This window comes from Raphanus sativus, unplaced genomic scaffold (genome assembly GCF_000801105.2).
Source record: "Raphanus sativus cultivar WK10039 unplaced genomic scaffold, ASM80110v3 Scaffold0309, whole genome shotgun sequence".
Taxonomy (NCBI): domain Eukaryota; kingdom Viridiplantae; phylum Streptophyta; class Magnoliopsida; order Brassicales; family Brassicaceae; genus Raphanus; species Raphanus sativus.
Window position 1 is genome coordinate 22182 of NW_026615629.1, and position 23965 is coordinate 46146.

Genomic DNA, 23965 nt, shown 5'->3' on the forward strand with positions numbered 1-23965 from the left:
TTGACCATTTTGACTCGTTATTTTAAGACATGCGTATTATCGAGTGCTGACGTGGCGGATTCTTACAGAACCCCAGAGAACAGAACTCTAGAAAGAGAGAGAGAAAAAGTGCTAAAGGAAAGAGAGAGGAGAGGACGGTGGAGCTAAATCGGATCGAGTCGGAGAGTCGCCGGAGAATTTTAATATTTTCCAATTTAATCAGATCGGCCGTTGTATCGTATCGGTTCGTCGTGTAAGTTCCAAATCTCTGAGCTTCAAAGGTGTAGTTTCACTTTCACACGCTTACATTACGAATCTGAGCTTTTGTATTATATGATTCGTTTTTGGTTTTTGATGTTATTCGATAGTTATTGAGAGAGGTGGTGGATGGGAACATGGCTGAGCCGGAAACAGTAAACGGAGTGAAGGAGAACAAATTATGGAAAGGTGTATTCGCTGTCTCCGGCATTATGTCCACACTTGTCATCTACGGTGTTCTTCAGGTCTGTCTCCTTTGTTATGATACATACCGTTTATGTTCTTTGGTTTAAAGGTTGTAACTTTCTTTGTGGGGTCTTTTGTAAATGTGGTAGGAGAAGATAATGAGAGTTCCTTATGGATTGAACAAAGAGTTCTTTAAGTACTCTCTCTTTCTTGTTTTCTGCAATCGCCTCACTACTTCTGCTGTCTCTGCTGGTGCTTTACTGGTATAATACCAGCAATAACCCCAACTTGTGTCTTTATGATTACCAAAGTTTGAATAACCTTATTGGGTTTTTTTTCTTTTTCAAATTTTGTAGGCAAGCAAGAAAGTTTTGGATCCTGTAGCTCCGGTTTACAAGTATTGCCTTATTTCAGTGACTAACATATTAACCACAACATGCCAGTATGAGGTAAGGCCTTTTTTTTCTTCTAATCTTTCACCTCTACTGACTCTTGATGTGTGAACTTAGTATATCCACTCTGTAATGTCTCCAGGCTCTCAAGTATGTGAGCTTCCCAGTCCAAACTCTTGCAAAATGTGCCAAAATGATACCAGTCATGGTAAGCCGTGACATTCTTTCTTTTTCAGCAGAGAGAGAGTATTTGAGTTTTAGCAGCACCGTTCTTATTATATATGTGATCTGAAAACAGGTATGGGGAACTCTCATCATGCAGAAAAAGTACAAGGGGTTTGACTATCTAGTGGCTTTTTTGGTGACTCTTGGCTGTTCTGTCTTTATCCTTTTCCCGGTAAAAGGCTTGGGTTATATAAAAGTACATCAATCAACATAAGATGTACGTACTGAGATTTTGTTTTTATGTAAAATCCGAGCTGTTAGGCTGGAGATGATATTAGTCCGTACAATAAGGGAAGGGAAAATACTGTTTGGGGTGTTTCCCTAATGGCTGGTTATCTCGGGTATGTGTTTCATTTGCTACCACTCCTTACACTGAGTGATTGATTATTCTGAGATACTTTCTTGTCAGTTATTACTACTTACTCACGAGTCTTGAATCATGATTGCGTGTTTTGATAACTGGCTAAATAAACAGGTTTGATGGCTTTACAAGCACGTTCCAAGACAAACTATTTAAAGGATATAATATGGAGATACATAATCAAATATTCTACACCACACTTTGTTCTTGTGTTCTCAGTTTCACTGGTGAGAGACTCTTACTTGTTTGTTTATTATGTTTTGCTTATGCTATTTGCTTATCATTCTGTAAATCTTTTTTTTTTATTATTTCTTGTAGGACTTGTATTGCAAGGCCATTTGCTACTAGCTGTTGATTTTGTTTCGCGGCATAGAGACTGTCTACTAGACATCGCTCTGCTTTCCACTGTAAGTTTAAGTTTCCTCTCTTCTTGTGCTCACTCATTACACAGTATCACGTAGTCTAATAGCTTCACAAGATGACATCTATATATATCTTCTTCTCTGGTCTCTTTGATTCCCACTGAACTTACCAGAGACTAACTAATGTTGCAGGTTGCAACGGCGAGCCAGTTCTTCATTTCTTACACCATTAGAACATTTGGTGCTCTAACATTCGCTGCAATCATGACCACAAGACAGGTAAAAAGACAAACAAACCCGATCTCAGTCCCGACTCATCCATCTCTGTTGCTAACACAATCCTTGTCTTAACCAAATAAAGCTTGCAAGCATCATGCTCTCATGCATTTGGTTCTCTCATCCGCTTAGCTGGGAGCAGTGTATTGGATCGGTATGTATATCTTCTATTCATTTACATTCAGATTCCACTAATAGATCCGTTTATAAACTTAGGCACTTTAATTACTATAAGGCTTTTATATTTTTGATACTTTGACTAACCAAAGTTCATTCAATGATCAGGTCATCGTTTTCGGGTCTTTATACGCCAAAAACTTACTTAACAACAACAAAAAATCACAAACGCAACCGCAGCCACCTCAAGAACTTCCGCAGTATGAAAAGCCTGAGGGCTCTTAAAAAGGCAACCTTGGAAACTAGTCAAGAGCTTTTGTTTCCTCCTCTTGATTTAACCTTGGAAACTAGTAGTATTTATAGTGAATTTTTGAAATTAGTATTCATATAGTCTGACTCTTTGTATTTTTTTCATCCTTTAATTATTTAAGTTTGCAAGCATCATGCTCTCATGCATTTGATGTAGTCACTTTACGTAGACATCGGACTGATTCCCAACGGCTAGTGCTTTTTGGCACTTTATTTTGTTTGTTGCTTTTAAAATTACATCATTATTTCGTAACTAACAAAATATGTTTGGTCGGGTCGGCAAAAGAATGATTCAATGGAGATCTAGTAAACAAAACAACTGAACATGATTAATGTCTTCTCTGGCATGTTTTAAATGGTGATGACGCCGTGGAGTATCCGTCAATCATATTACGTGGGACCTTTCTTAATTTTCACACACACTTGACTACTTCAAACGAAGAGAGTCGTCAAGAGAAGTTTTTTTTTTCTTTTTTGAACTACTGTTGAGAGAAGTACTTTTTTGGGGGTGCATACGTTAAGAGAAGTTTTTTTTTTGGATCAAATAAGAGAAGTTATTTAACAATTTTATTATAGAGGGTAATCAGCGATATGTTTTAGCTGGTTAACTGTGTGCACTCGATTATGGTAATTATTATCTCACATAACAACCATAACCCAAAATGAAACAAGAGTGATTTAGTTGAATATACTCATGAAAATACTCATGAAACAAAACAGTACTTTAAAAAAAAAAGAGGACCAAAGACGTTCTTGGTGAATTAAATATTCGTAAACATGACGTCGCCGAAACGGAAGGTCCAACATTCACACCTTGTACTAGATGTATTCCAAAATAATTCATATCTCATCCCATATTCCCTAGACATCAGCCGTTTTAAAATAAAATTCATTTTGGTCTTCAAAATATACGAGTTATATTTATTTGAACAAGTTTTTCAATACAAATAACATTCAATGACAGTTTCTAGAAGCAATGTTTTGTGAGATGCGTAATTTCATTCAACTCACTATTGCTAAATCAAAGTCAAACGGTGCGTATACAAGGAAGGTTTTTACCTGCATGTATAAAATACCTACAATACTTAGCTCTGTGTAAGTACGTGTTATTCTTGTGTTAGATGTGTGCATAGTCGCGATAAATTTCATGTCGTGATGAAGTCATGAAACTCAAAACTTTAATGTATAAGTAGTGGGAGTAGTATATTAGCTAGTAATGTATTCACGTACACGGGACTTTCCTTGATTAATATTATATATGTTGTCACGGATAAAATGAGAAATTTATCTTCAAAAGTATGTAGAGAAAAACAATAACAGTAGGGCTATGGTTAAAATATATGTATAGTTTATGATATGCATGCCAAGAATAATTCAAAATAGGTTATATATAGATTAGATGAATGACCATGAAACAAGTGGTTTGGGGTAGCTTGTGAAAGACAAGAGAATATGAGGAGAATAACTTATCATTCATCAATCTTACGTACAAAGTATATATACACAAGTCTATATCTCGATAGATACAAATCATATCACCAAACTATATTCTCTCCTATATTCTCTCTAACATACATATGTGATCTAGAGCTATCTAGATCCTAACACTCCCCCTCAAGTCGGAGCATGTAAATCACAAACTCCGAACTTGGACAACAAGTAATGAAACGCAGAACTCCCCAATGCCTTCGTGAGAATGTCCGCGAGCTGCTCATTAGTCCTGACATGCCTCGTTGCAATTAGCTTAGCCTTTACCCCATCTCTCACACTATGGCAATCTTTCTCAACATGTTTTGTCCGTTCATGGAAGACAGGATTCGCCGCAATGTATATGGCTGACTTACTGTCACAAAACAAATCCATCGGCTTGTCATGTCGTACTCCAAGATCAAATAACAACCTCTTCAACCACTTAAGCTCTTTCAACGCATCTGACATAGCTCGATATTCGGCTTCAGCTGATGAGTGCGATACAGTGTCTTGTTTCTTTGTCCTCCATGCCACCGGTGAGTTACCCAACAAGACTACGTAAGCTGACAGCGATCTTCTCGTGCGCGGACAAGAAGCCCAATCAGAGTCACAAAATGCACGAATCTGGAGGTCACTGTCCGCCTTTAACATTATCCCTTGACCAGGACACCCCTTCAAATATCTTATCACTCTCAACGCGGCATGCCAATGTACCTCCTTTGGTTTGTGCATCACCTGAGACAATACATGAACTGAGTAGCTTAAGTCCGGACGCGTTATAGTAAGGTAGACAAGACGTCCCACCAGTCTTCGGAACCGCACTGGATCCTTAAACAAAGGACTATCGATCCGAAGAAGACTATGATTGACCTCCATTGGTGTAGACACCGGTTTGCTTGCAAGCATGCCAGCCTCGTTGATAATGTCTAATGCATACTTTCTTTGCGACAAGAACATCCCTTGTGGTCCTCTAGCAATCTCTATGCCCAGAAAATACTTCACCTTCCCGAGATCTTTCATGAGAAAACATTTACTCATGTACTGCTTGAACTTCTGCAGCATCTCAATATCATTCCCAGCAACTATAAGATCATCAACATAAATCAGCACCCGTACGCACTTCTCATCCTTCACGAAACAGAACAAAGAATAGTCTTCATAGGATTGCACAAAACCAAAGCTCGTCAATGCCTTCGTTAGCTTCTCAAACCAACACCTAGGAGCTTGTTTTAGACCATACAAGGACTTCTTCAATCTGCAAACTTTAGACGGATCATCAGAATGAAACCCCGGTGGCATTCTCATATACACCTCTTCTTCCAAATCCCCATGAAGAAAAGCATTACTAACATCCATTTGGTGTACCTCCCAGTTCTTTGCCACTGCAACTTCCAAGAGTGTTCTCACTGTATCCATCTTAGCCACTGGTGCAAAGGTTTCCTCATAATCCTCACCTTCGATCTGATGATTACCACAACACACTAATCTCGCCTTGTATCTCTCTATCGTTCCGTCTGCATTGTACTTGATCGTAAAGACCCATTTGCAGCCTATAGCTTTCTTCCCTTCAGGCAGATCCACGACGTCCCATGTGCGGTTAAGTTCAAGGGCGTGAACCTCTCCTTTCACTGCATTGTTCCATCTCTCGTCTGCAAACGCCTCTTTATAATTTTTAGGTATCACTCCAGCGCTTACAGCTGCAAGAAAAGCTTGGTGCTCTTCCGAGAAATAATCATCAGTGATGTAATCAGTAATGGGATATAACATTTGTGTTTTACCTGGTACCGTCGAGGAGACTTCTGACCGAGAACCGGAGATGATGTTATGTTTATCAGGGAGAACACGAGCATTGTACAGGACATAATCCTGCAGTTTCACTGGCGGTGTCGTTCTTCTCTGTCCACGACCAAGAAGTTCCTCCGTCACAACTGGTTCTGGACTGCTTGATTTGTCCTCGACTCGCGCTGGTATCTGTTTCTCTACACCATCATCTACCACTTCTGACTCTGTATTTGTCTCCTCCATCACCTCTGTATTCGGTTCACTTCTCCCCCTGTCTACTGCGATCTCTGTTTCTGAAGTCTCATCATCATCACCCGCTCTTATCACTTGTACCGGAGACTCATGTTTCTTCTCAGGATATGGATAGGTCGTCTCATCAAACACTACGTCACGCGACACCAGAAACTCTTTCTTGTCCATATCGTATACTTTCCATCCCTTCTTTCCAAAAGGGTATCCAACAAATATACACCTCTTGCTCCTTTCTCCAAATTTATCTCTGTCTCTCCTCGCTTGATGCACAAAGCACAAGCATCCAAAGGTCCTGATATTATCATACGAGGGTGGCTTGCCATATAAACATTCGTATGGGGTCTTCCCTTTTAGAACCTTCGTTGGAGTTATATTAATCAAGTGAGCCGCTGCCAGGACACTCTCTCCCCAGAAGCTAACAGGAAGATTTGACTGGAAGAGAAGCGAGCGTGCAACATTCAGTATATGTCTATGCTTCCTCTCCACACGGCCATTCTGCTGAGGAGTCGCAACACACGACGTCTGATGCACTATTCCTTTCTCTGCGAAATAGTTAGATAAACACATAAACTCCGTCCCATTATCACTCCTGACTATCTTTCCCTCTCTTCCAAACTGCCGACGAGACAAAGCAATAAAATTTGGTAGTACTCGCTTAACCTCGCTTTTCTCGAGTAGCAAATATATCCAGACTGCTCTGGAGAAGTCATCTACAATTGTGAGGAAATACACAGCCCCACATGAGGATGCTACACGGTAAGGGCCCCAAAGATCAACATGTATCAAGTCAAATGGAGATAAACTTTTATTAAAACTTTCAGAAAACACTTCTCTTGTTTGTTTGGACTGGAAACAGATATCACATCCACCAAACTTATTCGAAACTTCTTTAACACCAGAAATAAAAGGAAGAAAACTCAAAACACCAAAAGCAGGATGTCCAAGACGTCGATGCCACACAGCCTGATCCTCAGATGCCTTAACTCTGTGTCCTCTCGTCACTGTCACATCCCGATAAACATAAACACCATCTTTTACTTCACCGGCTCCAATCAGAGTCCTCGTAAAACGGTCCTGCAAAATACACAAAGTATCTGTGAAAACAGCCAAACATCCCGTCTGTCTAAGCAACTTTGCTACAGACAATAAGGTACAATTCAAATTTGGAACAAATAGAACATTTGCCAATATCAATTTGCTTGACAACCGCAAGCTACCACTTTTCGTAGCCATTACATGACTTCCATCGGCAAAGTTCACCGGACAAGGGATAATACGACGCACATCAACAAGTAACAACTCATCCCCTGTCATATGATGCGATGCACCAGTATCAATAATAACCTCACCAGTTTGTACCATACCATTTAACCTATCAGGGATCGGATTTGGCTTCTGTCTCTCTAGTAAAGTCGTTAGCGACGCCCATTGTTCCGCGGTCAGTGGTGGAACAGATGATCCTTGATTCCCTGACGCATTCGAACTCGAACCAGCTTGCGTCTGCACAGCATTAGCACGCGTGGAGTTAGACCTCCCACGTCCTCTACCTCTTCCACCTCTACCACTCGATTGACTCCTCTCAGTGAACCACTCCGGGAACCCAATCAACTGCCAGCATTCCTTCTTTTCATGCCCCGTTCTCTGGCAGTTGCTACACACCACAGAAGATCGTCTTGCTACAGCAGCCATCACAGTTTCATCACCATCGCCGTGAGCTCCCTTGACAGCAAAACCCACTGGCGCTTCTTTAGTTTCGAGGCGAGCACCACCTAGCCGCTTCTCTTCTCTGACCACTCGCTGATAGACCGATCCAAGATCAGGTAATGGTTCCATCCCAATAATATTGGTGCAGACATTACCAAACCTTACTTCATCCAATCCCATAAGGAACTGATGAACTCTTTCTTCTTCATACTCCTTGGCATACACATCAGCTGCAGAACAGGTACACGCCGGCAAGGGTTTGCAGGTGAGAAGTTCTTCCCACTTCTTGGATAATCTCCCGAAGTACTCCATCACGCTGGATCCATCTTGCTTACACGAAGCAAGCTCTGCTTTCAGTTGGTGCACCCGAACAGAGCTCCCCACCGAGAAACGTTTTTTAAGCTTTGTCCACATCTTGTGTGCATCAGGACAAAACGGCACCGTTGATCTGATCACTGGAGAGATTGAAACTCTAATCCACCCCACAACCATGGAATTGACAGTTCTCCACATCTCAGCCTCCACAGGCTTCTCCTTCTCATCAGGTAACGTTAAACTCCCATTCACAAATCCAAACTTGCGCTTAGCACGTAGCGCGTTCTCTAACTCCGATGCCCACTCGGCATAATTCTCACCACTCAAGATCACAGGTGTGATCGATGTTCCTGGATTGTCCGACGACGCCAAGTAATAAGGCGATGTCATCCGATCAATAGTCACACTTGAAGAACTGACCAGTTCTTTGTTGTCACCCATATTATCTCTTGTCAAATATCTCACAAGCAAAGGGTTTCAGTTTTTAGATGGCTCTGATACCATGAAAGACAAGAGAATATGAGGAGAATAACTTATCATTCATCAATCTTACGTACAAAGTATATATACACAAGTCTATATCTCGATAGATACAAATCATATCACCAAACTATATTCTCTCCTATATTCTCTCTAACATACATATGTGATCTAGAGCTATCTAGATCCTAACAGCTTGTTAGGATCCATCAAGCTCTTTGTTCCACAATACCGACTCACGCCAGATTAAGGCAAGCACACAAGATCCACACACATATAACATTTATAACCAATATTTATACGGCTAGATTCAGTTCGATTCCAGTTCAGTACGTTAAACTCTATGATCGGATCAGACTTTCTCATATTTTTTGGGTTCCAATGTGAATAGTGTAAATGAGAAAATCTACAAAAAAGAGGGACTGGAATTGCTACAAGACTAAAACCTTACAATAAGAGATCCTCGTTAGGTCATAATAATAGAGACAAGCATCTCACAAATCGTGAATACCGATTATGATATCAATTACTTCTGCTAACGTTAGCAATGAACTAAATAGTGACCAGTCATTGATTAATATTTAATTTAACAAGTAGTCGTTGGTGGACTATCCATAATAAGTTCGACAGGTTATTTCGTCTACCCGTAAACAAACGGTCAAACTCGCAAGGTCAACATCTTATTGTTATATTATTCGGAAAAAGACAAAACCAAGTGCTCAAGACTCAAGAGAGTCGGCTCTTGAATCTTGTTTCTAATGCTACTCCAAATCACTAGGGGCAATGGGGAATGAGGACCGTGCGTAATTTTCTTTTGTAATGCATGGGAACTTCAGCTTTATCCCTCGAGGGTAAGTTCCACTCGACTCACGCGTGCTATTTTTTTAATCATCTTTTGATTATCTCTCTTTTTCATTGTCTTTCAATTTCCTGTTTTTTAAAAGAAAATATTTTACGTTTCCACGAAAAAGAAACCAAGTATGGTATCTTTCACTTAAGTGGTAAGAGCACTAGCATTATCACTTACGGTTTTTCATGCAGTTTCTCAACACTAAAATAATGAAAATAATGAAAAAAGAAAAAAAATTGTAGAAAAAGGAAGGGTTTCTTGTTTGATTGAGAAACTCCCTAACAATCTTGAGAGAAAACACAAGTGTCAATATTCAAATAGTCTAATTCATTTTATGTTTAAATTTTAATTACATAATAAATTTATATTATTGGGATATTTATTCAAGAAACTAACTTTAAGAACCAAAAATATAAATAGTCTTCAAGCATAAAATTACATGTTTACATCACGTTGAATTTAGTAATTTCAGTTTCATTCTGCCGGTTGATTTCTTTTTAGTTAATAGATTGTCGGTTGATTTGTACTATCATTCATATCATTATGTGGGTAACTAACTTAAAGAACTAATAATATAAATATTCTTCAAGCAGATAACTACATGTTAACATCACGTTGAGTTTTTTTAACTTGCGTTTCATTCAATGTATGTAGGTTGATTTTTAGTTAACGGATTGTCGGTTGATTCGTACGGCCATTTTACATTTTTTGTACGAATTACATAGATCTATGTGTATTCTAAGAACTAATTTCTGGATGGATATGACTAGTCAGGTTTGAAATTACAGTGAAAAAAACTTAAACTTTGGCATATATATATAAAATGTTAAAATTGTATAGTTTAATTAACAAAGGAAATTTTTACTTCTAACTTCTAAGGTTTTGTGTAAAGTTCAAAAGAAAATGATTTTGTGTATATATGGATATTTTTAATTTAGTAAAACCATATAAAATTTTAATATTTGATTAATTATATTCGGTGATGGAATATTATATTTAAAACGGTTTTAGTTTGGACTTTGGACGGAATTTTTTGTATATTGTCTTCTCTACAAGCCTCTGTTTTAAGCATGATTAATTAAGAAATGGATAAAACTATGAACTAACTCACTAATTAGTAGTTTAGCATCTTTGAACAACTTTTGAAAACTGTGGATTTCATTTATTTGGCGGGCACGACGCAAATTGACATTCAACTTTTAGAGCATGGAACCTTCCTCACAATCTTCGTTTCCCAAAATAGTAAAGAAACCAGCTAACTAACATACTATTGTGTTTTGAGTAGCAAAAAGCTAATTAACAGTTGCATTTTATTTTCAAATATAATTGCTTAACTTCTGTTGATATTTTTCATTTAAACAATAATATACAAATAAAATAAAATATCTATATGTAACTGAAAAATGTGGAACTAAAATCTATAATCGAATATGAACATAGTAATGTTTAGGAAAACGGTGAATATGATGAATATAAAGAATAAACACACAAAAATACAACTCAGAAAATATTATCATTTTGACAATTTTAAATGAGTAAATTAAAAAAAAAATGTGATGATTTTAGATTGTTTTTTATACTGCTCAACTCACTTCAACTACTTTGCCGTGTCCTATTCTGGAGATCTCACCATGTTGTGTAACCGTTTAACCTTACCGTGAGGTGACTAAGTTTTGGCTATTATCTTTTAGACTTAGAGGCATATAGCCATTTGAACCGAAATAGTTGGACTTCACCGATGATCATGTAATTACTGTCAATTAATTTAGCATGTTTCGATTAGATCTTTACTAAATCGGATTTATGTGATAAATCATGTTCCAACAACTAATCTTTTCAGAAAAGCTAATGATTACTAAATTGGCAATTTGTTGACATTCAACATGGACACCGTTGGTTTATAAAGTTCTTAACATCGTTATTAAGAATCCATTGTTTGTAATAATTTTCGGTGCATTCGGTTCCTGTTAAATTACAAAATAATATTACTAGTCGCAGTCAAATTATAATTAATACTCCAATATCAACTAGCACTTATAGTCGTAACGGTAAATTTACAAAAGTTCACAGGCTGCAGATCAAGGCAATGAATGTAATAACTTTGGTCAGAATAGACTGTCACTAAACTAACTCTTCGGTTTTGACTTTATCAAATATCATGTCGTATTTGATACCGCGTTTGACTAGTGAACATTTTCTCTGCACATATCTATACGTACAATACATATATACATCCGCCAAACTTTCATTACACATCTACATAACAATACTACATTTCTATATATACCTTCCTCCTCTCTTATCTGCTATTCTGCTTCATTTCATTTTGCAAACAAAACAAACAAACCATAAACTTCACTTTTATTTGTTGAGTAACAAAACACAAAGTATTTTTGTTTCAAGGCAAGAAAACCCAAATAAACAGAGCAACACACAAAACAGAGTTTGGAGATTATGGGGAAGCACTTGTTCAGGTCATCTCCTCCACCGGAGAAACAAACAGCTCACCAAACACTCGCCGAGACAGCTGTTCAGGAGTGTATGAGCAACATCAACACCGTCATATCCAAATGGACTTCTCCTTCTTCTTCTTCCGACCAATTCCTCTTCTCCACCAACAGTCGTCGCGAAGCAGAGGAGTTCGTCGAAGCCGTCAGGCATCTGCACATCACGATGCACCGTCTTGCCGCCGTCAACCCCTCGTCCGACAAGCTAATCCACGCTCAGAACCTGATGCAATCAGCGATGAACCTTCTCGAATCAGAGTTCCACCGAGTCCTGATGGAGAACCGACAGTATCTAGACCCGGAATCCGTCTCCGTCCGGTCCTACAGATCGTCAAGATTCAGCTCATCCACACCCACCAGCGTCTCCGACTCCGAAGACGAAACCTTCCACGAAGAGAACACCACCGAAGAACATAGATTTTCCGGGGGAGACTCGGACGCAATGGACGATCTCAAGATGATCGCTGACTGCATGATCTCATCAGGATACGCCAAAGAATGCGTCAAAGTCTACAAAACCGTAAGGAGATCGATCGTCGACGAGACGCTCCACGGCCTAGCCGTGGAGAGATTCACTCTCCATCAGATTCAAAAAATGGACTGGGACACACTCGAGTCCAAGATCAGGTCCTGGCTGCCAGCTGTCAAGCTAGCCGTTAGGTCCCTCTTTTTCGGAGAGAGGCTTCTCGCCGATCACGTCTTCTCCTCCTCCGTCAACATAGCCGAATCCTCCTTCACAGACATCACTCTAGAAGGAGCGTTGACGCTCTTCACCTTCCCGGAGAACGCTGCGAAGATAAAGAAACTAACGCCGGAGAAAATGTTCCGGTTTTTAGATATGTACGAGTCCCTCGCGAACCTCTTCGTCGAGATCGAATCCATCTTCTACTTCGACTCGGCAGTTACGGTTAGAACTCAGGTGATCACCTCCTTAGCTAAACTCGGCGACGCGGCGAGGCTCATGATGACTGATTTCGAGTCGGCGATTCAGAAGGAAACCTCCAAAACGCCGATCGCCGGCGGTGGCGTTCACCCGCTCACTCGCTACGTCATGAACTACCTCTCCTTCCTCGCCGACTACAGCGAGTCAACCGCCGTGATCTTCGAGAACTGGCGGCCAACCTCGCCGGAATCTTACGCCGGAGAAGACGCTCGTCCGGAGGAGCTGTACTCGTCTCCCGTGTCCGTGCGTATCGCGTGGGTGATACTCCTGACTCTCTGCAAAATCGACGGGAAAGCTCAGCCGTACAAAGACGTGGCGCTGTCTTACCTCTTCCTCGCGAACAATCTCCAATACGTCGTCGTAAAGGTGCGTTCGTCTGGCTTGAAGGTTCTTCTCGGGGAGGACTGGGTGGGGAGGCACGAGGGGAAGGTGAGGCAGTACGCGGAGAAGTTCGAGAAGCTCGCGTGGGGGAGAGTGCTGAGTTCGTTGCCGGAGAATCCAGCTGAGGAGATTACGCCGGAGGAGGCTAGGGAGCTGTTCGGTAGGTTTAACGACGAGTTCGAGGCGGCGTACCGGAAACAGATAGCGTGGGTGGTGCCCGACCCGAAACTTAGAGACTGGATCAAAATCTCGTTGAGTCAGAGGCTCGTGCCGGTTTGTACCGAGTTTTACGAGGTGAACCGGTTCGGTTTGGGAGGAGATGGGTTTAATGTTAGGTATACCCCTGAAGATATTGGGAATTACTTGTCGGATCTTTACTTTGGAAGCAGAGGGTCAGGGAGTGTGTCGACAAAAGGGTCCGGATCCGGAACCGGTTCGTCGGCTACCGGTAAATCTCATGGAGGACGTAGCCATTGAATGAGAATCACGTGATTAATTAATATTAAGTTGTTCTGTTTTGTTTTAGGTGGTGTGGTTAGGGTGCATACAGTGATTATGTATGATCGTATCATATAATATTGTAAATTATTCATCGAATTATCGTCATATCATAATAATCATTCGATATTTTCTTGGAACTTTGTGTTTGTTAGCGACAAAAGAAAATACGAGGATTGTTTCCTGACGCTTGAAGATTTAGTTAGCACAAAGACAAACTTGTATAGTAGTATGTAGCTATCACTCGTAACTAATTTAGTTTGAAATTATGTTCGGAGTCTTTTGACTAAATGTGCTTTTCGGTGGTATATATAACTCCAAGTTGGTTAGGAATTCAATGGCTTGTCGAATAAACACGATGCATTGCATTAAATTTGTAACATGACAAAGAGGCTGACACTTGAGAACGATAGTGAATCTTATCATATGTATTCATTAGTGACTTTTGTTAGGAGACTTGAGATACGGAAACCTCACGTTATAGTTCTGAACAAACGTAACACAAATCTTATCTCCTCGTTATGTGGCATGTTTGCAAATTATTTGGCGTTAATTACGCGTACTTTTATAAGTTCACTTCACATAATTTTTTTAAGACCAATTAATTAGGATGATCACATTGGCAACCACATGCCTTTAGTCAAAAAAAAAACCACAAGAATTAAGAAAGAAAAAGACACCACTAGTTGATGTATAGTTGGTTTTGACAAATCACATCAACACTATAAAAGTCTGCTATTTTCGGTCTCATTCTCCTTGATTTAAGAAAAAAAAATCATGAATTAGTTAGACAATTATAGGCATTTTTAACCTACATAACAAAATCACAGTCCAGTCTCCATTCTTTAACTGTGATGAATAAAAATAGCTAAAGCTAGAAGAATATCTTGATTAGGAAAATGCATTTTGGTGACTCTGCCAAATGATAGCTCATGTAACATTAATGGAACAACTTTTGATTTCTTTGATATGATTCACTGGTTTTAAAGCTTAAAACAGTCTAGATTATGGAGTTGTTGTTGGAGTCCAATAAACCCATGCGGATATTAAGTTTATATAGTGTTTTAAATGCTTCGTTTTATATTCAACTATATTTTAACATCTTTTTGCCATGCACTAGGTGTTTACTTTGATAGTTTAGAAAAAGTGGTGGGTAAGGGTACACCACAAAACCTTCCGAAAACATCAAAAATGAGTTAAGCCAATGCACAAAAAAAATTGGAACAAAATATTAAAAATTTCAGAATTCAAACACAATATAAGTCACTACATTACTAGAAAGATTACTCCTAAAAAATGCTTTAAAGTGAGATAGATGACTGTATTTGTTGTTTCAATTAATACTAGTTCATTTTGAAATAATGACAAAAAAGGTTGGATTATATGGATCTTATAAGATTAATCAAGATTTGACCAGGAAAACCCTCCTAACAAATTAAAAACATACTAGGAGGAGGGCTGAAGATCTTGAATTCACTAGTAAGTGCTTATGGGTGTCTTACTTGTTTTGTTTAGTTGGTACGTTTTTCATTCCTGATCTACATGGAGTGTGGGTGGGAAAGTTATCCCCCATAAATTTGTAATTTTGGTTATCTTGTTAAAATTTCAAAGTTATATATAAAAGCTCAGACAATATTTCATAGTTCTGCTCCTGATCAAATCAAGTTCTAAGTCCGCCACTGCAAAAGGTGATAATGGGTCCTCCAGTTTTCTAAGTTTTCTGTCTATCAGCTTGAACAACTACTTACATCATGAGCCCATCTTTACTAACAATGTCATTCAACCATGATTATAGAAATGTTCGTTTTTTTTTCTTTTCTGGAACTCTTTTTTTTTCTTGAACTCATAGAGATGTTCGTTTATTCATAGTAATATAGCATCTTTTACATTCACGGTATCAGAAAAGCCACAATTTCACAGCATAACAAACCAAAAGAGCACACAAACTTTAAAACCAAACACGCTTTATTATCCCACACACCAAATCTTCAATTAATCATTCATCTTCCTCCCCAATGGCTTAGCCAGAGATATCAATAGACTTGACTTCAGGCTTCTTCTCAGGCGCTTTCGGCACCGTAACAGTAAGCACACCGTTCTCCATCGTCGCCTTCACCTCCTCCATCTTGGCATTCTCGGGCAACTTAAACCTCCTCATAAACTTCCCGCTTGCCCTCTCCACACGGTGCCACTTGTCGTTCTTCTCCTCGTTCTCCTTGCTCCTCTCCCCGCTGATCTGAAGTATGTTCTTGTCTTCAACCTCCACCTTCACTTCTTCTTTTTTCAGCCCCGGCATATCCGCTTTGAACACGTGTGCCTCCGGCGTCTCCTTCCAGTCCACTCTCGCGTTTGAAAACGCTGCAATGTCACGAGCGGTTGCACCAGATGCGTTTGCTAACGCGGAAGGAGTGAAGAACCCTTCAAAAGGATCCCATGCGTCTAGTGAGAACGGATCGAAAACGTTTGATCTGCGTCCTCCGAAAAGGCTTGGAACAAGAGACATTGTTGTTGTTTCTTGAGCGAGTTTACTTTTGCTTGGTCTTGATTCTTGCTTTCTTTTTATCTTTGATCTGATGTTTTAGATCGGATGGAGGGTCGATATATATAGGGCAGTGGAGGATGAAGAGAGAACGTTCTTCGAGTTTCTTGAATTAGAAAGTGCACTTTTTCTAAAACCTTCGCTTATTGTCTAGAGTCTATAAAGTGACCAGAGTTTTCTTGGCATTTCAGGAAGTTTCGGTCGTTGACACGAGACGACATGCATTCCTTGGTTCAAACACATAAACGACGTGTTGTTTTTTCTGTTCTCTGGGTATCATATCTCCCTTTGTGATACGGGCTCAGTGAAGATGGCCTTCTTGATTATGACCACCAATCTTGAATAGTATTTTGCTTACGACCCAAATTATACTCCCCAAAACTTTCTGATAACAGTGACCCATCATGTTTATTCGATTGATTGATAACCAAATTATTTACCCGTTCCTGCATGCTTGGTCAAGAGACTAAAATATCCATTTATGAAAAGACACTGAAAAAGAAGAAGGAAATTAAAATATAATCTTTATATGGCAGTCATCTGCGGTTGAAAATTGAAAATTGTTGAAATCCTAAATAATTGGAGCTTGCATGAAACAGAAGAAAGAAAAAAAGATAACAAAGCTTTACATTGTAAAGATGCTAATAATTGAACAAACCTACTTGAAGTCTCAATGCTGCAGCAAGCTTGGTCTCTTTTCCATGTGCTCGTACTGGACAACAAAATGTTCCTGCAATAATCATATCCCCCAAAACGAAACATTACAGACTAATTACAATGCAAATCCAAGCATCAAGATATACAATTTTTTCGACTTACCTTTCTGACTGTTTTGAACGAGTTTGGATCCAGGCACTCGTATGTTCCTCTTTCATATGCAGCTGTTCTTACCAAAGGCTCCCCAACTCTGAAGAACCATAATCTGAGTTCCTTGTGGTAAAACCAACCTCTTTCATAACTGCAAGATATCAATCAACCAAAGCCTCATCCCAAGAGAGCGAAGTAAATGAATAATCAAAAGATTGTTGGTAGAGAAATACAAAAAAACATACAGTTCATCTGCTGCGTATAACTGTGCTTCGTCTTTTGGCATACTGGAAAAATAATTAGAACCAAATCAATGTGTTAGATTGAAACAAAAAGATTCATAAAGATGTTGAATACAGATCTCTTAACAAACCTGTAAAATGTGTAGAACAATAACTCATAGGAGAACCTTTTGAAACTAGCTCTCTACAACCAACGAAAATGATAACATATATTAGAGAAAAAGGAATGAAATAATGCATAGTTGGTGGTGCAACTCACAAGATAAGAGACCACTTACCGTTAGAGGTGGAGGTGGTGTTGCGTAGTAACAACTTGGTACCGTGAACTCGACCTCAGTCTTTGCCGGTTCATTGGTCCAAGGGGAAGCAAAGGTCTTGTAAAGTTTCCCAGTTGAATTCAAATCCAACCCTAGCGTCGTTAAGTCGATGCCAAGAGCAAGAGAGGTAAGCTCAGGGTTGCTCCCGTTTAGTACCTCTAGCAAGCCAAGCAAGCAGAAAGGATCTGCCTCCGCCTGAGCCGATTTCAACTCAGAATCTCTAAACTGGTTCATGGATGACATTTGTTGCACAGGAAACTGGGATTGGTTTTGTCTCTGCTGCTGATACTGCTGAATAAGCTGGTCGTAACCGTTGCTTGAAACTGGATTGGGAGAGTTTAGAGGTCTCAAGCCAAGACCTTGTAGCCCACCAGTCTGGTATCAAAAATAACAATTATATATGAGATATGCAATGCTTGAATTTCAGATAAGGATACGAGAAGCTGCCACTTACAGAGGAAGTATGTTGTGGCTGTTGTTGTGGACGATGTGATGAATATGTTTCCCCCAAGTTGAAACCACCAGATCTACCCATCTGCATAGTTACAATATCAAAAACACATATTACCCCATAATGTAACCACATCAATTGGAAAAAACGGGAGAACATTTTCCTAATAACGAAACAGTTTAAAGCTTACAGGAAAGTTTTGGGAGTGCATCATTGACATAGCATTGTCATGGAGTTGTTCTTTCTGATGCATGTCCATTGGATAATCAGAGCTACCACCTGCGAAAAATCTATTACGCTTGTGAATGATATATAGCAGGTTTAGCTTATAGCATTTTGAAACACATGCGTCGGGAACATCTTGGAATCTTTCTGATGCAACAAGCTATAAAAAATAAAAGCAGTAAAGGAATTTCATGAACTTCCTAAGCATTTAGAGCATCTGGAAATGCGCTTTATTGAAACTCTGGTGAATAGCACATGGGAGGAACTTTTAACAATAGAAAAACTTTTTGACATTAAAAGACCAGCACCTTTATATCCAGGTAGGGCTGGGAAGTCCTCATTTTGAATGCGGAACTCCTGATTTTGTTGCGCAAGTGGGACTCCTAAACCTTGTTTCCTCAAAGAACCTAGAAACACCACCACAAAGAGTATAAGTGAACAAAACATGAAATGAAAATACTTTTTTTCCAAGACTTAAATCATATTAAGTATAAGAATTTTAAAATATCTTCAGCTAAACTGACTACCGAGTTGTCCTTGAGTGCCACCAGCAGAACCAGGACGACTTGTCAGCTGGGGGAAATCGTTATTGATGTCAAAAAGTGAACTGTCGTTAGAGTGATCACCGAGCATCATATTGTTAACTGACTGAAGATGGTTCTGCGAAAGTTGGCCGCCACCAGTATGGTAGGAATTCCCCAGCATAGACATGACCTGAGATCCTGTACCATTAAAATTTTGCAGTCAGATTTTTACTATCTCTACATACAGCAGCTGCGCTAGCTTATTGCATACTCACGTAAATAAGATTGTCAAGTGTAAAATAAACAAACTCGTCTTACAAACTCCATACAATCCCAGAGTATGTGAGCTGAAACTCTACCTATACTCATAGTCTCAAAAAGTATAGAACACAAAAGCAAAAAGAAGCCCAAATGCCAAACTGGTGATATGATTTCTTCCTCAAACAGTTATTATTTCAGGTTGCTATTAAGAAATGATTATTTCACTTATCAACAGCACTTCCTAGTTACTATACCAACGACCCATAAACATAAAAGTAAAAAAAAAAAGTGACTTCCATAGTTCCTTGATTAGACAATGGAAAGAAGTGGATAAAGCATAAAGACCTTGAGGAAGTCCACCCATCATGCGGTTCTGTCCCTGAACACCTAATCCGGATCCGCTATTACCGGCCATCAGTCTAGACGCCGAAAGACCAGGAAGAGACAACCCACCGGAGCTGATATTCCTCAAGTTACCTCCACCAACCATGTTCCCCATCGAATTTGTTGTTATCCGAGGACCAGCGTTTCCCAATAGCTGGGACATTCCCATCTGAACACTACTCCGGTTACCAAGTCCTGGAGAAGTGGAGAGGATCCCAGGAACAGAACCAGCACCTCCATTGACGTTACTACTAAAACCAGGGTTGCCAACATTAATCCCTCCTCTATTTGGGATTCCCGAGTGCCCATGTGAGCTATTATGAGACAACTACAGAACAACCATTGATAATATATCAGATAAAGACTAAGAAAAAAGAGCTGATGTTTGGACAGAATACTAAACCAAGATGCACCTGAGAGAGAGGAACAGGGAGGTTACTGGAAGCAAATCTTCCACTGGAAAAACTCCCATTAGGTTGTTGTTGTACACCGGGAGATGGGATACTATTCATACTTGAGTTTCTTGACGAAAGTGTACCTTGAAGGTTATAACTCCCATGAAGGGTATGAAGTCCCTGAAGATTCCCTGCAACGAAAGAAAAAACATAAGTTCAGATTTAAGAAATCATCAGTACAGAGCAAAATATATAAAAAAAAAGGTGTCAAGGTAAGTATCACACACCACCAGAATGATGAAAAGCAGGAGAAGGTGCACCAGACTGTCCGGAATAGGAACCAGGAAAAGATCTGCCGGACCCATCTGGCAAATTGGAAGCTGAAGCATTGAGAGATGACTGCAAAGGCAACAACACAAGAAAGAATTAGTGGTGCACAAGATTAAACAAAATGAGATAAAAATTGTGAAAAAGAAGGTATACATGAAGGTTTGACATTTGCAGGAGCTGGAAATGAAATCACGCGAGACAAAAGATCATTCGGTAACGAGAAACAATCTGAAAATGAATACACAAAAACACACAAGTTAAAAAGCCTGGGAAGGGACAGAACTGACAAAGTTCACAGTCAAAATAAAACTGGCACATGAAACAATACATAGATCTTTTTAAACTACAATGGTGCAAGTACCAGAAGAGTTTTACAGAGTATAGCTACATAAACAAATCGGCTAATGTCAACTGGGAGATAAAATGAATCAGCCAGCAAACAAGAAATAAGCTTCGGGGAAAACAAAATGTAAAACTATCTAAATTGACAAAGGATCCAATTTTCAAAAAAGAAAAAAAAAAAAACCAATCAACAGAAGAGGAACTCCTGGGACAGAGTAACACAAGAGCTAGGTCGATGTGATAATTTGAATAGTGAAAGAAGGAAATTGAAGTAGGAAAACCCTAAAGAATCGCGAGATTTATGTTCACAGACACTCACACAGTACAAAAAGGAGGATGAGGAGGGAGAGGGTAGCAGTGAGGGATTCGCGAACAGTGGGTGATGAATCGAAGAAAATGGATTTGAGAATCGGAACAAAAGATTTATATGGTGCGGCAAAAAAGCCGAGATTTTGATCGCTACCCTAAATCGAAAACTGATGTAGAGAAGGGAAGAGAACTAGCAAGATTTAGAATTATGGTAACCCAATATATTATTAAATTTTTTTTTTGGGACGAATGATTTGAGAAAAAAAATAATAATATCTTTTTCAGGAGGGGGTCCACATAAGAACTCTAAAACAGACAAGAGAGTTTCTGTAAGAAAAAAAAAAGCCTTTGTTCGGACCATTGTTTGGGCCCATTTCCACATGCCCTGTCTTTTTTTTGGGTTAGGCTTTGTTCCGAGTTATTTTTGACAGTCTCGGGGGATCATCATCACTAGAAAGTCACCCTCTTCCTAGCTTGATTTGGAAATAACGGTTTTGAGATGTGCATTGGATCAGCAGGGATGTGATTATCATCATTTAACATATTGCTCGACAAGGAACTCATGGCTACACTTGCGGAGTTTGAACTGTCTAACACGTGACCAGAGATCGATCAGACTCATGTGAGTACTTCTGTCAAAGGAAGCTTTGGTTATCACGATCCAGAATACTTTAGAAGACAACAGCTCACATGAAAATTAGATGTCTACTTATTTGGCTAATTTTCAGTGAAACAACAACGGAGACACGAGCGTTAACGTGAATTAGTGAGAAAGGGGCGGTTTGAAGAAGAAGAGTCATATTTAATCATCTTTCAGGTGATTCAGTGCGTAGTCTTCTCGCAGGTGATAAAAATTTGAAGAGCGATTAGATTGATTTTGTGGAAATAAATTTTAATCATATTTCTCCAGAAACTTCTTAACCATGGATTGACATTGCATTGTTAATCAAAGGCCTAATTACACATAAAACGAAACGCTACCGCAACACATAAACGCCAGTACCCAAACATCTAATGAAAAACATAATTCGATTAGAAATTCCCAGAAAAGAAACACAGAAACGCAAACGCGGATCTGAAAACACCCTTAACCGCCGAAACCGTAGAGAGTCCTCCCCTGCCTCTTCAGAGCATAGACGACGTCCATGGCGGTCACCGTCTTCCTCCTAGCGTGCTCGGTGTAAGTGACTGCGTCGCGGATGACGTTCTCCAAAAAGATCTTGAGGACGCCACGCGTCTCCTCGTAGATGAGACCACTGATACGCTTGACTCCACCTCTACGAGCCAACCTCCGAATCGCAGGCTTGGTGATTCCTTGGATGTTGTCTCTCAGAACCTTCCTGTGACGCTTGGCTCCTCCTTTCCCCAAACCCTTTCCTCCCTTTCCACGACCCGACATGTTTTTTTTTCGATTGAGAAAGTTTGGTGCTGAAGAAGAATCGAAGTTAGAGTTGAATTGTGCAGAGGCAAGATGTGGAAAATCGATTTTATAGGAAATACGAGGAGCCTTGTAATTTGGAAATCAGATCGATCTAACGGCTCAGATTGTCGATCCGTGTATACAACGAGGAGATGTGTGAGTCGTCGATTTATTTTAATCAACGGTGTATATTAGTGATCTACGTGTTGATAATATGAGCCAATCAGAATTCGTTTTTCATTTACACGAGGCGCGAGGAGTGACGCTAATGAAGCGCCAATTTTTTTAAGAGGTTAAAACTAGTTTTGCGCCAAAATTTTTGAACTTTTTAATATGCGTTCACTGAGATTAATAAATTACATGTTGCAACCAGAACTTATACTTGGTCCGTATCATTAGTTGACATTTCACAAAGATTGAAATTAGAATAATTAATCATCAGCATCTTATGAATTTTCATTGCGTGACACTCAAAAGAAAAAAGGAATGTGGCTCATGTAGCAATATAGTACATATTACATGCTTTCATTTTTTTTTTGCTGAGTGCACTAGCCACTTGCAAATTTCAAGGCGTGACACTCAAGAGTAAACACAGAAACATGACCTGTTTTGTGGTACTCAAGACACATGAAGAAACCAAAAGAACAGAGAATATTGTCTGGACATGCAGAACAATAACATTCCTTAAAATGTAGCTATATTACTGTTTTGGGTGATAAGAGAAGACAACACTCAGAACTATCTTGCAGTGGGAACCATGGAAGTGTCGGCGCTCGTTATTTCTTGAGGTTCTAACCCTTGATTCTTACTCATCCCCGACTTTGCACACACAATGCACTCTTTTATCTCGTGAATAACCTGAGACATGGTTGGTCTCTTAGAAGAAGAAGGATTTGCACATACCATTGCCAGCTCAAGAGCTCTCCATGCAGAATTAAAGTCGTAATCTTTGTGAAGGTTTGGATCCATAATCTCAACAATATCACCTCGGTTAAGCTCAAAGCCAACCCATTGTGTTATGTGAGGATATCCAGAGGTTTGATTATTAATCACAGGTTGGTTTGTGATCATCTCCAACAATACTATCCCGAAACTATAGACATCACTCTTCTCACCCAATCGACCCGAATGGTTATATCTGCAAGACAATATCATAGTACATACTTTTTAACCACCGAAGAAGGAAAATGAAGTTTCAGAACAAAGTATACCAAAAAGGCAAAACTAGTAATACTTACTCGGGATCAAGGTATCCTATAGTACCAGCAACTGCTGTGTCCTGAGATACGCCTCCACCTTGGAAAGATCTAGAGAGTCCAAAATCAGCAAGTTTAGCCTTAAAATTGGCATCCAACAATATGTTGGCAGTTTTAACGTCTCTATGAACCATCGGTGGTATAGGTGTCAAATGGGCGGGTCGTCCATTGGTCGTCCACGTCCATATTTAAATGGAATTAATATGGACACACCCATTTTTTCCATGGGTTATTAATGGACAAAATATGGATGACCATTTTAAAAATGGTCTTTACGGGTTTTGGGTTTCATGGACATGGGTTGTCCAATGGACAAAAAAAATCTAGGGGTTAAAAAAAAATTGAGTTTTTCTACCAAAACCGAGAAATCGGGTTTTCTCGCCAAAATCGGGAAATTGAATTTTCTCTGTCAAAATCGTAAAATCGCACAAACTGTAAAATCGGGGTTTTCCGCAAAAATTGAGAAATTGGATTTTCCCGCCAAAACCGAGAAATCAAAATTTTCCGCCAAAACCG

The 23965-nt window shown here is 39.5% G+C and overlaps 6 protein-coding genes and 1 non-coding gene across 8 annotated transcripts; 3 read left to right on the forward strand and 4 right to left on the reverse strand.

Moving 5' to 3' along the window:
- Nucleotides 1–68: 68 nt before the first annotated feature.
- LOC108844497 (UDP-galactose/UDP-glucose transporter 5B) lies at nt 69–2600 on the forward strand. 2 transcript variants are annotated; one of them, XM_018617763.2, is made up of 12 exons: nt 69–260; nt 348–482; nt 573–686; nt 780–872; nt 958–1023; nt 1114–1212; nt 1302–1381; nt 1516–1628; nt 1720–1808; nt 1956–2042; nt 2125–2193; nt 2325–2600. In XM_018617763.2, exons 2-12 carry the CDS (start codon nt 375–377, stop codon nt 2439–2441), a joined length of 1035 nt encoding a protein of 344 aa, XP_018473265.1. In that variant the 5' UTR covers nt 69–260; nt 348–374; the 3' UTR covers nt 2442–2600. The 2 variants fall into 2 exon arrangements, with proteins under 2 accessions (XP_018473265.1, XP_018473264.1); XM_018617762.2 differs by having other exon boundaries at nt 69–232.
- Nucleotides 2601–11571: 8971 nt separating this feature from the next.
- On the forward strand, nt 11572–13776 carry LOC130501840 (exocyst complex component EXO70H1-like). The gene has a single exon (XM_056996663.1). It carries the CDS (start codon nt 11773–11775, stop codon nt 13624–13626), a length of 1854 nt encoding a protein of 617 aa, XP_056852643.1. The 5' UTR covers nt 11572–11772; the 3' UTR covers nt 13627–13776.
- Nucleotides 13777–15479: 1703 nt separating this feature from the next.
- LOC108847802 (18.1 kDa class I heat shock protein) lies at nt 15480–16553 on the reverse strand. The gene has a single exon (XM_018621146.2). It carries the CDS (start codon nt 16148–16150, stop codon nt 15668–15670), a length of 483 nt encoding a protein of 160 aa, XP_018476648.1. The 5' UTR covers nt 16151–16553; the 3' UTR covers nt 15480–15667.
- A 142-nt stretch (nt 16554–16695) lies between these two features.
- LOC108847801 (probable NOT transcription complex subunit VIP2) lies at nt 16696–20983 on the reverse strand. Its single transcript, XM_018621145.2, has 14 exons — nt 20784–20983; nt 20276–20350; nt 20080–20191; nt 19811–19983; nt 19359–19725; nt 18756–18950; nt 18537–18635; nt 18194–18282; nt 18007–18087; nt 17514–17927; nt 17367–17419; nt 17239–17280; nt 17006–17144; nt 16696–16916 (listed from the first exon to the last, which is right to left on the reverse strand). The coding sequence occupies exons 2-14, from the start codon at nt 20288–20290 to the stop codon at nt 16857–16859; spliced, it is 1839 nt and encodes a 612-aa protein (XP_018476647.1). The 5' UTR covers nt 20291–20350; nt 20784–20983; the 3' UTR covers nt 16696–16856.
- Nucleotides 20083–20163, forward strand: LOC130501846 (small nucleolar RNA snoR35). Its single transcript, XR_008939920.1, has one exon. It is a non-coding gene; the product is annotated as a small nucleolar RNA snoR35 (small nucleolar RNA).
- Nucleotides 20984–21684: 701 nt separating the features above from the next.
- On the reverse strand, nt 21685–22242 carry LOC130501841 (histone H4). Its single transcript, XM_056996664.1, has one exon. The coding sequence runs from the start codon at nt 22170–22172 to the stop codon at nt 21861–21863; it is 312 nt and encodes a 103-aa protein (XP_056852644.1). The 5' UTR covers nt 22173–22242; the 3' UTR covers nt 21685–21860.
- Nucleotides 22243–22779: 537 nt separating this feature from the next.
- LOC130501839 (receptor-like protein kinase At5g59670) lies at nt 22780–23959 on the reverse strand. The gene is made up of 2 exons (XM_056996662.1): nt 23432–23959; nt 22780–23331 (listed from the first exon to the last, which is right to left on the reverse strand). Exons 1-2 carry the CDS (start codon nt 23581–23583, stop codon nt 22932–22934), a joined length of 552 nt encoding a protein of 183 aa, XP_056852642.1. The 5' UTR covers nt 23584–23959; the 3' UTR covers nt 22780–22931.
- Between the last annotated feature and the right edge of the window lie 6 nt (nt 23960–23965).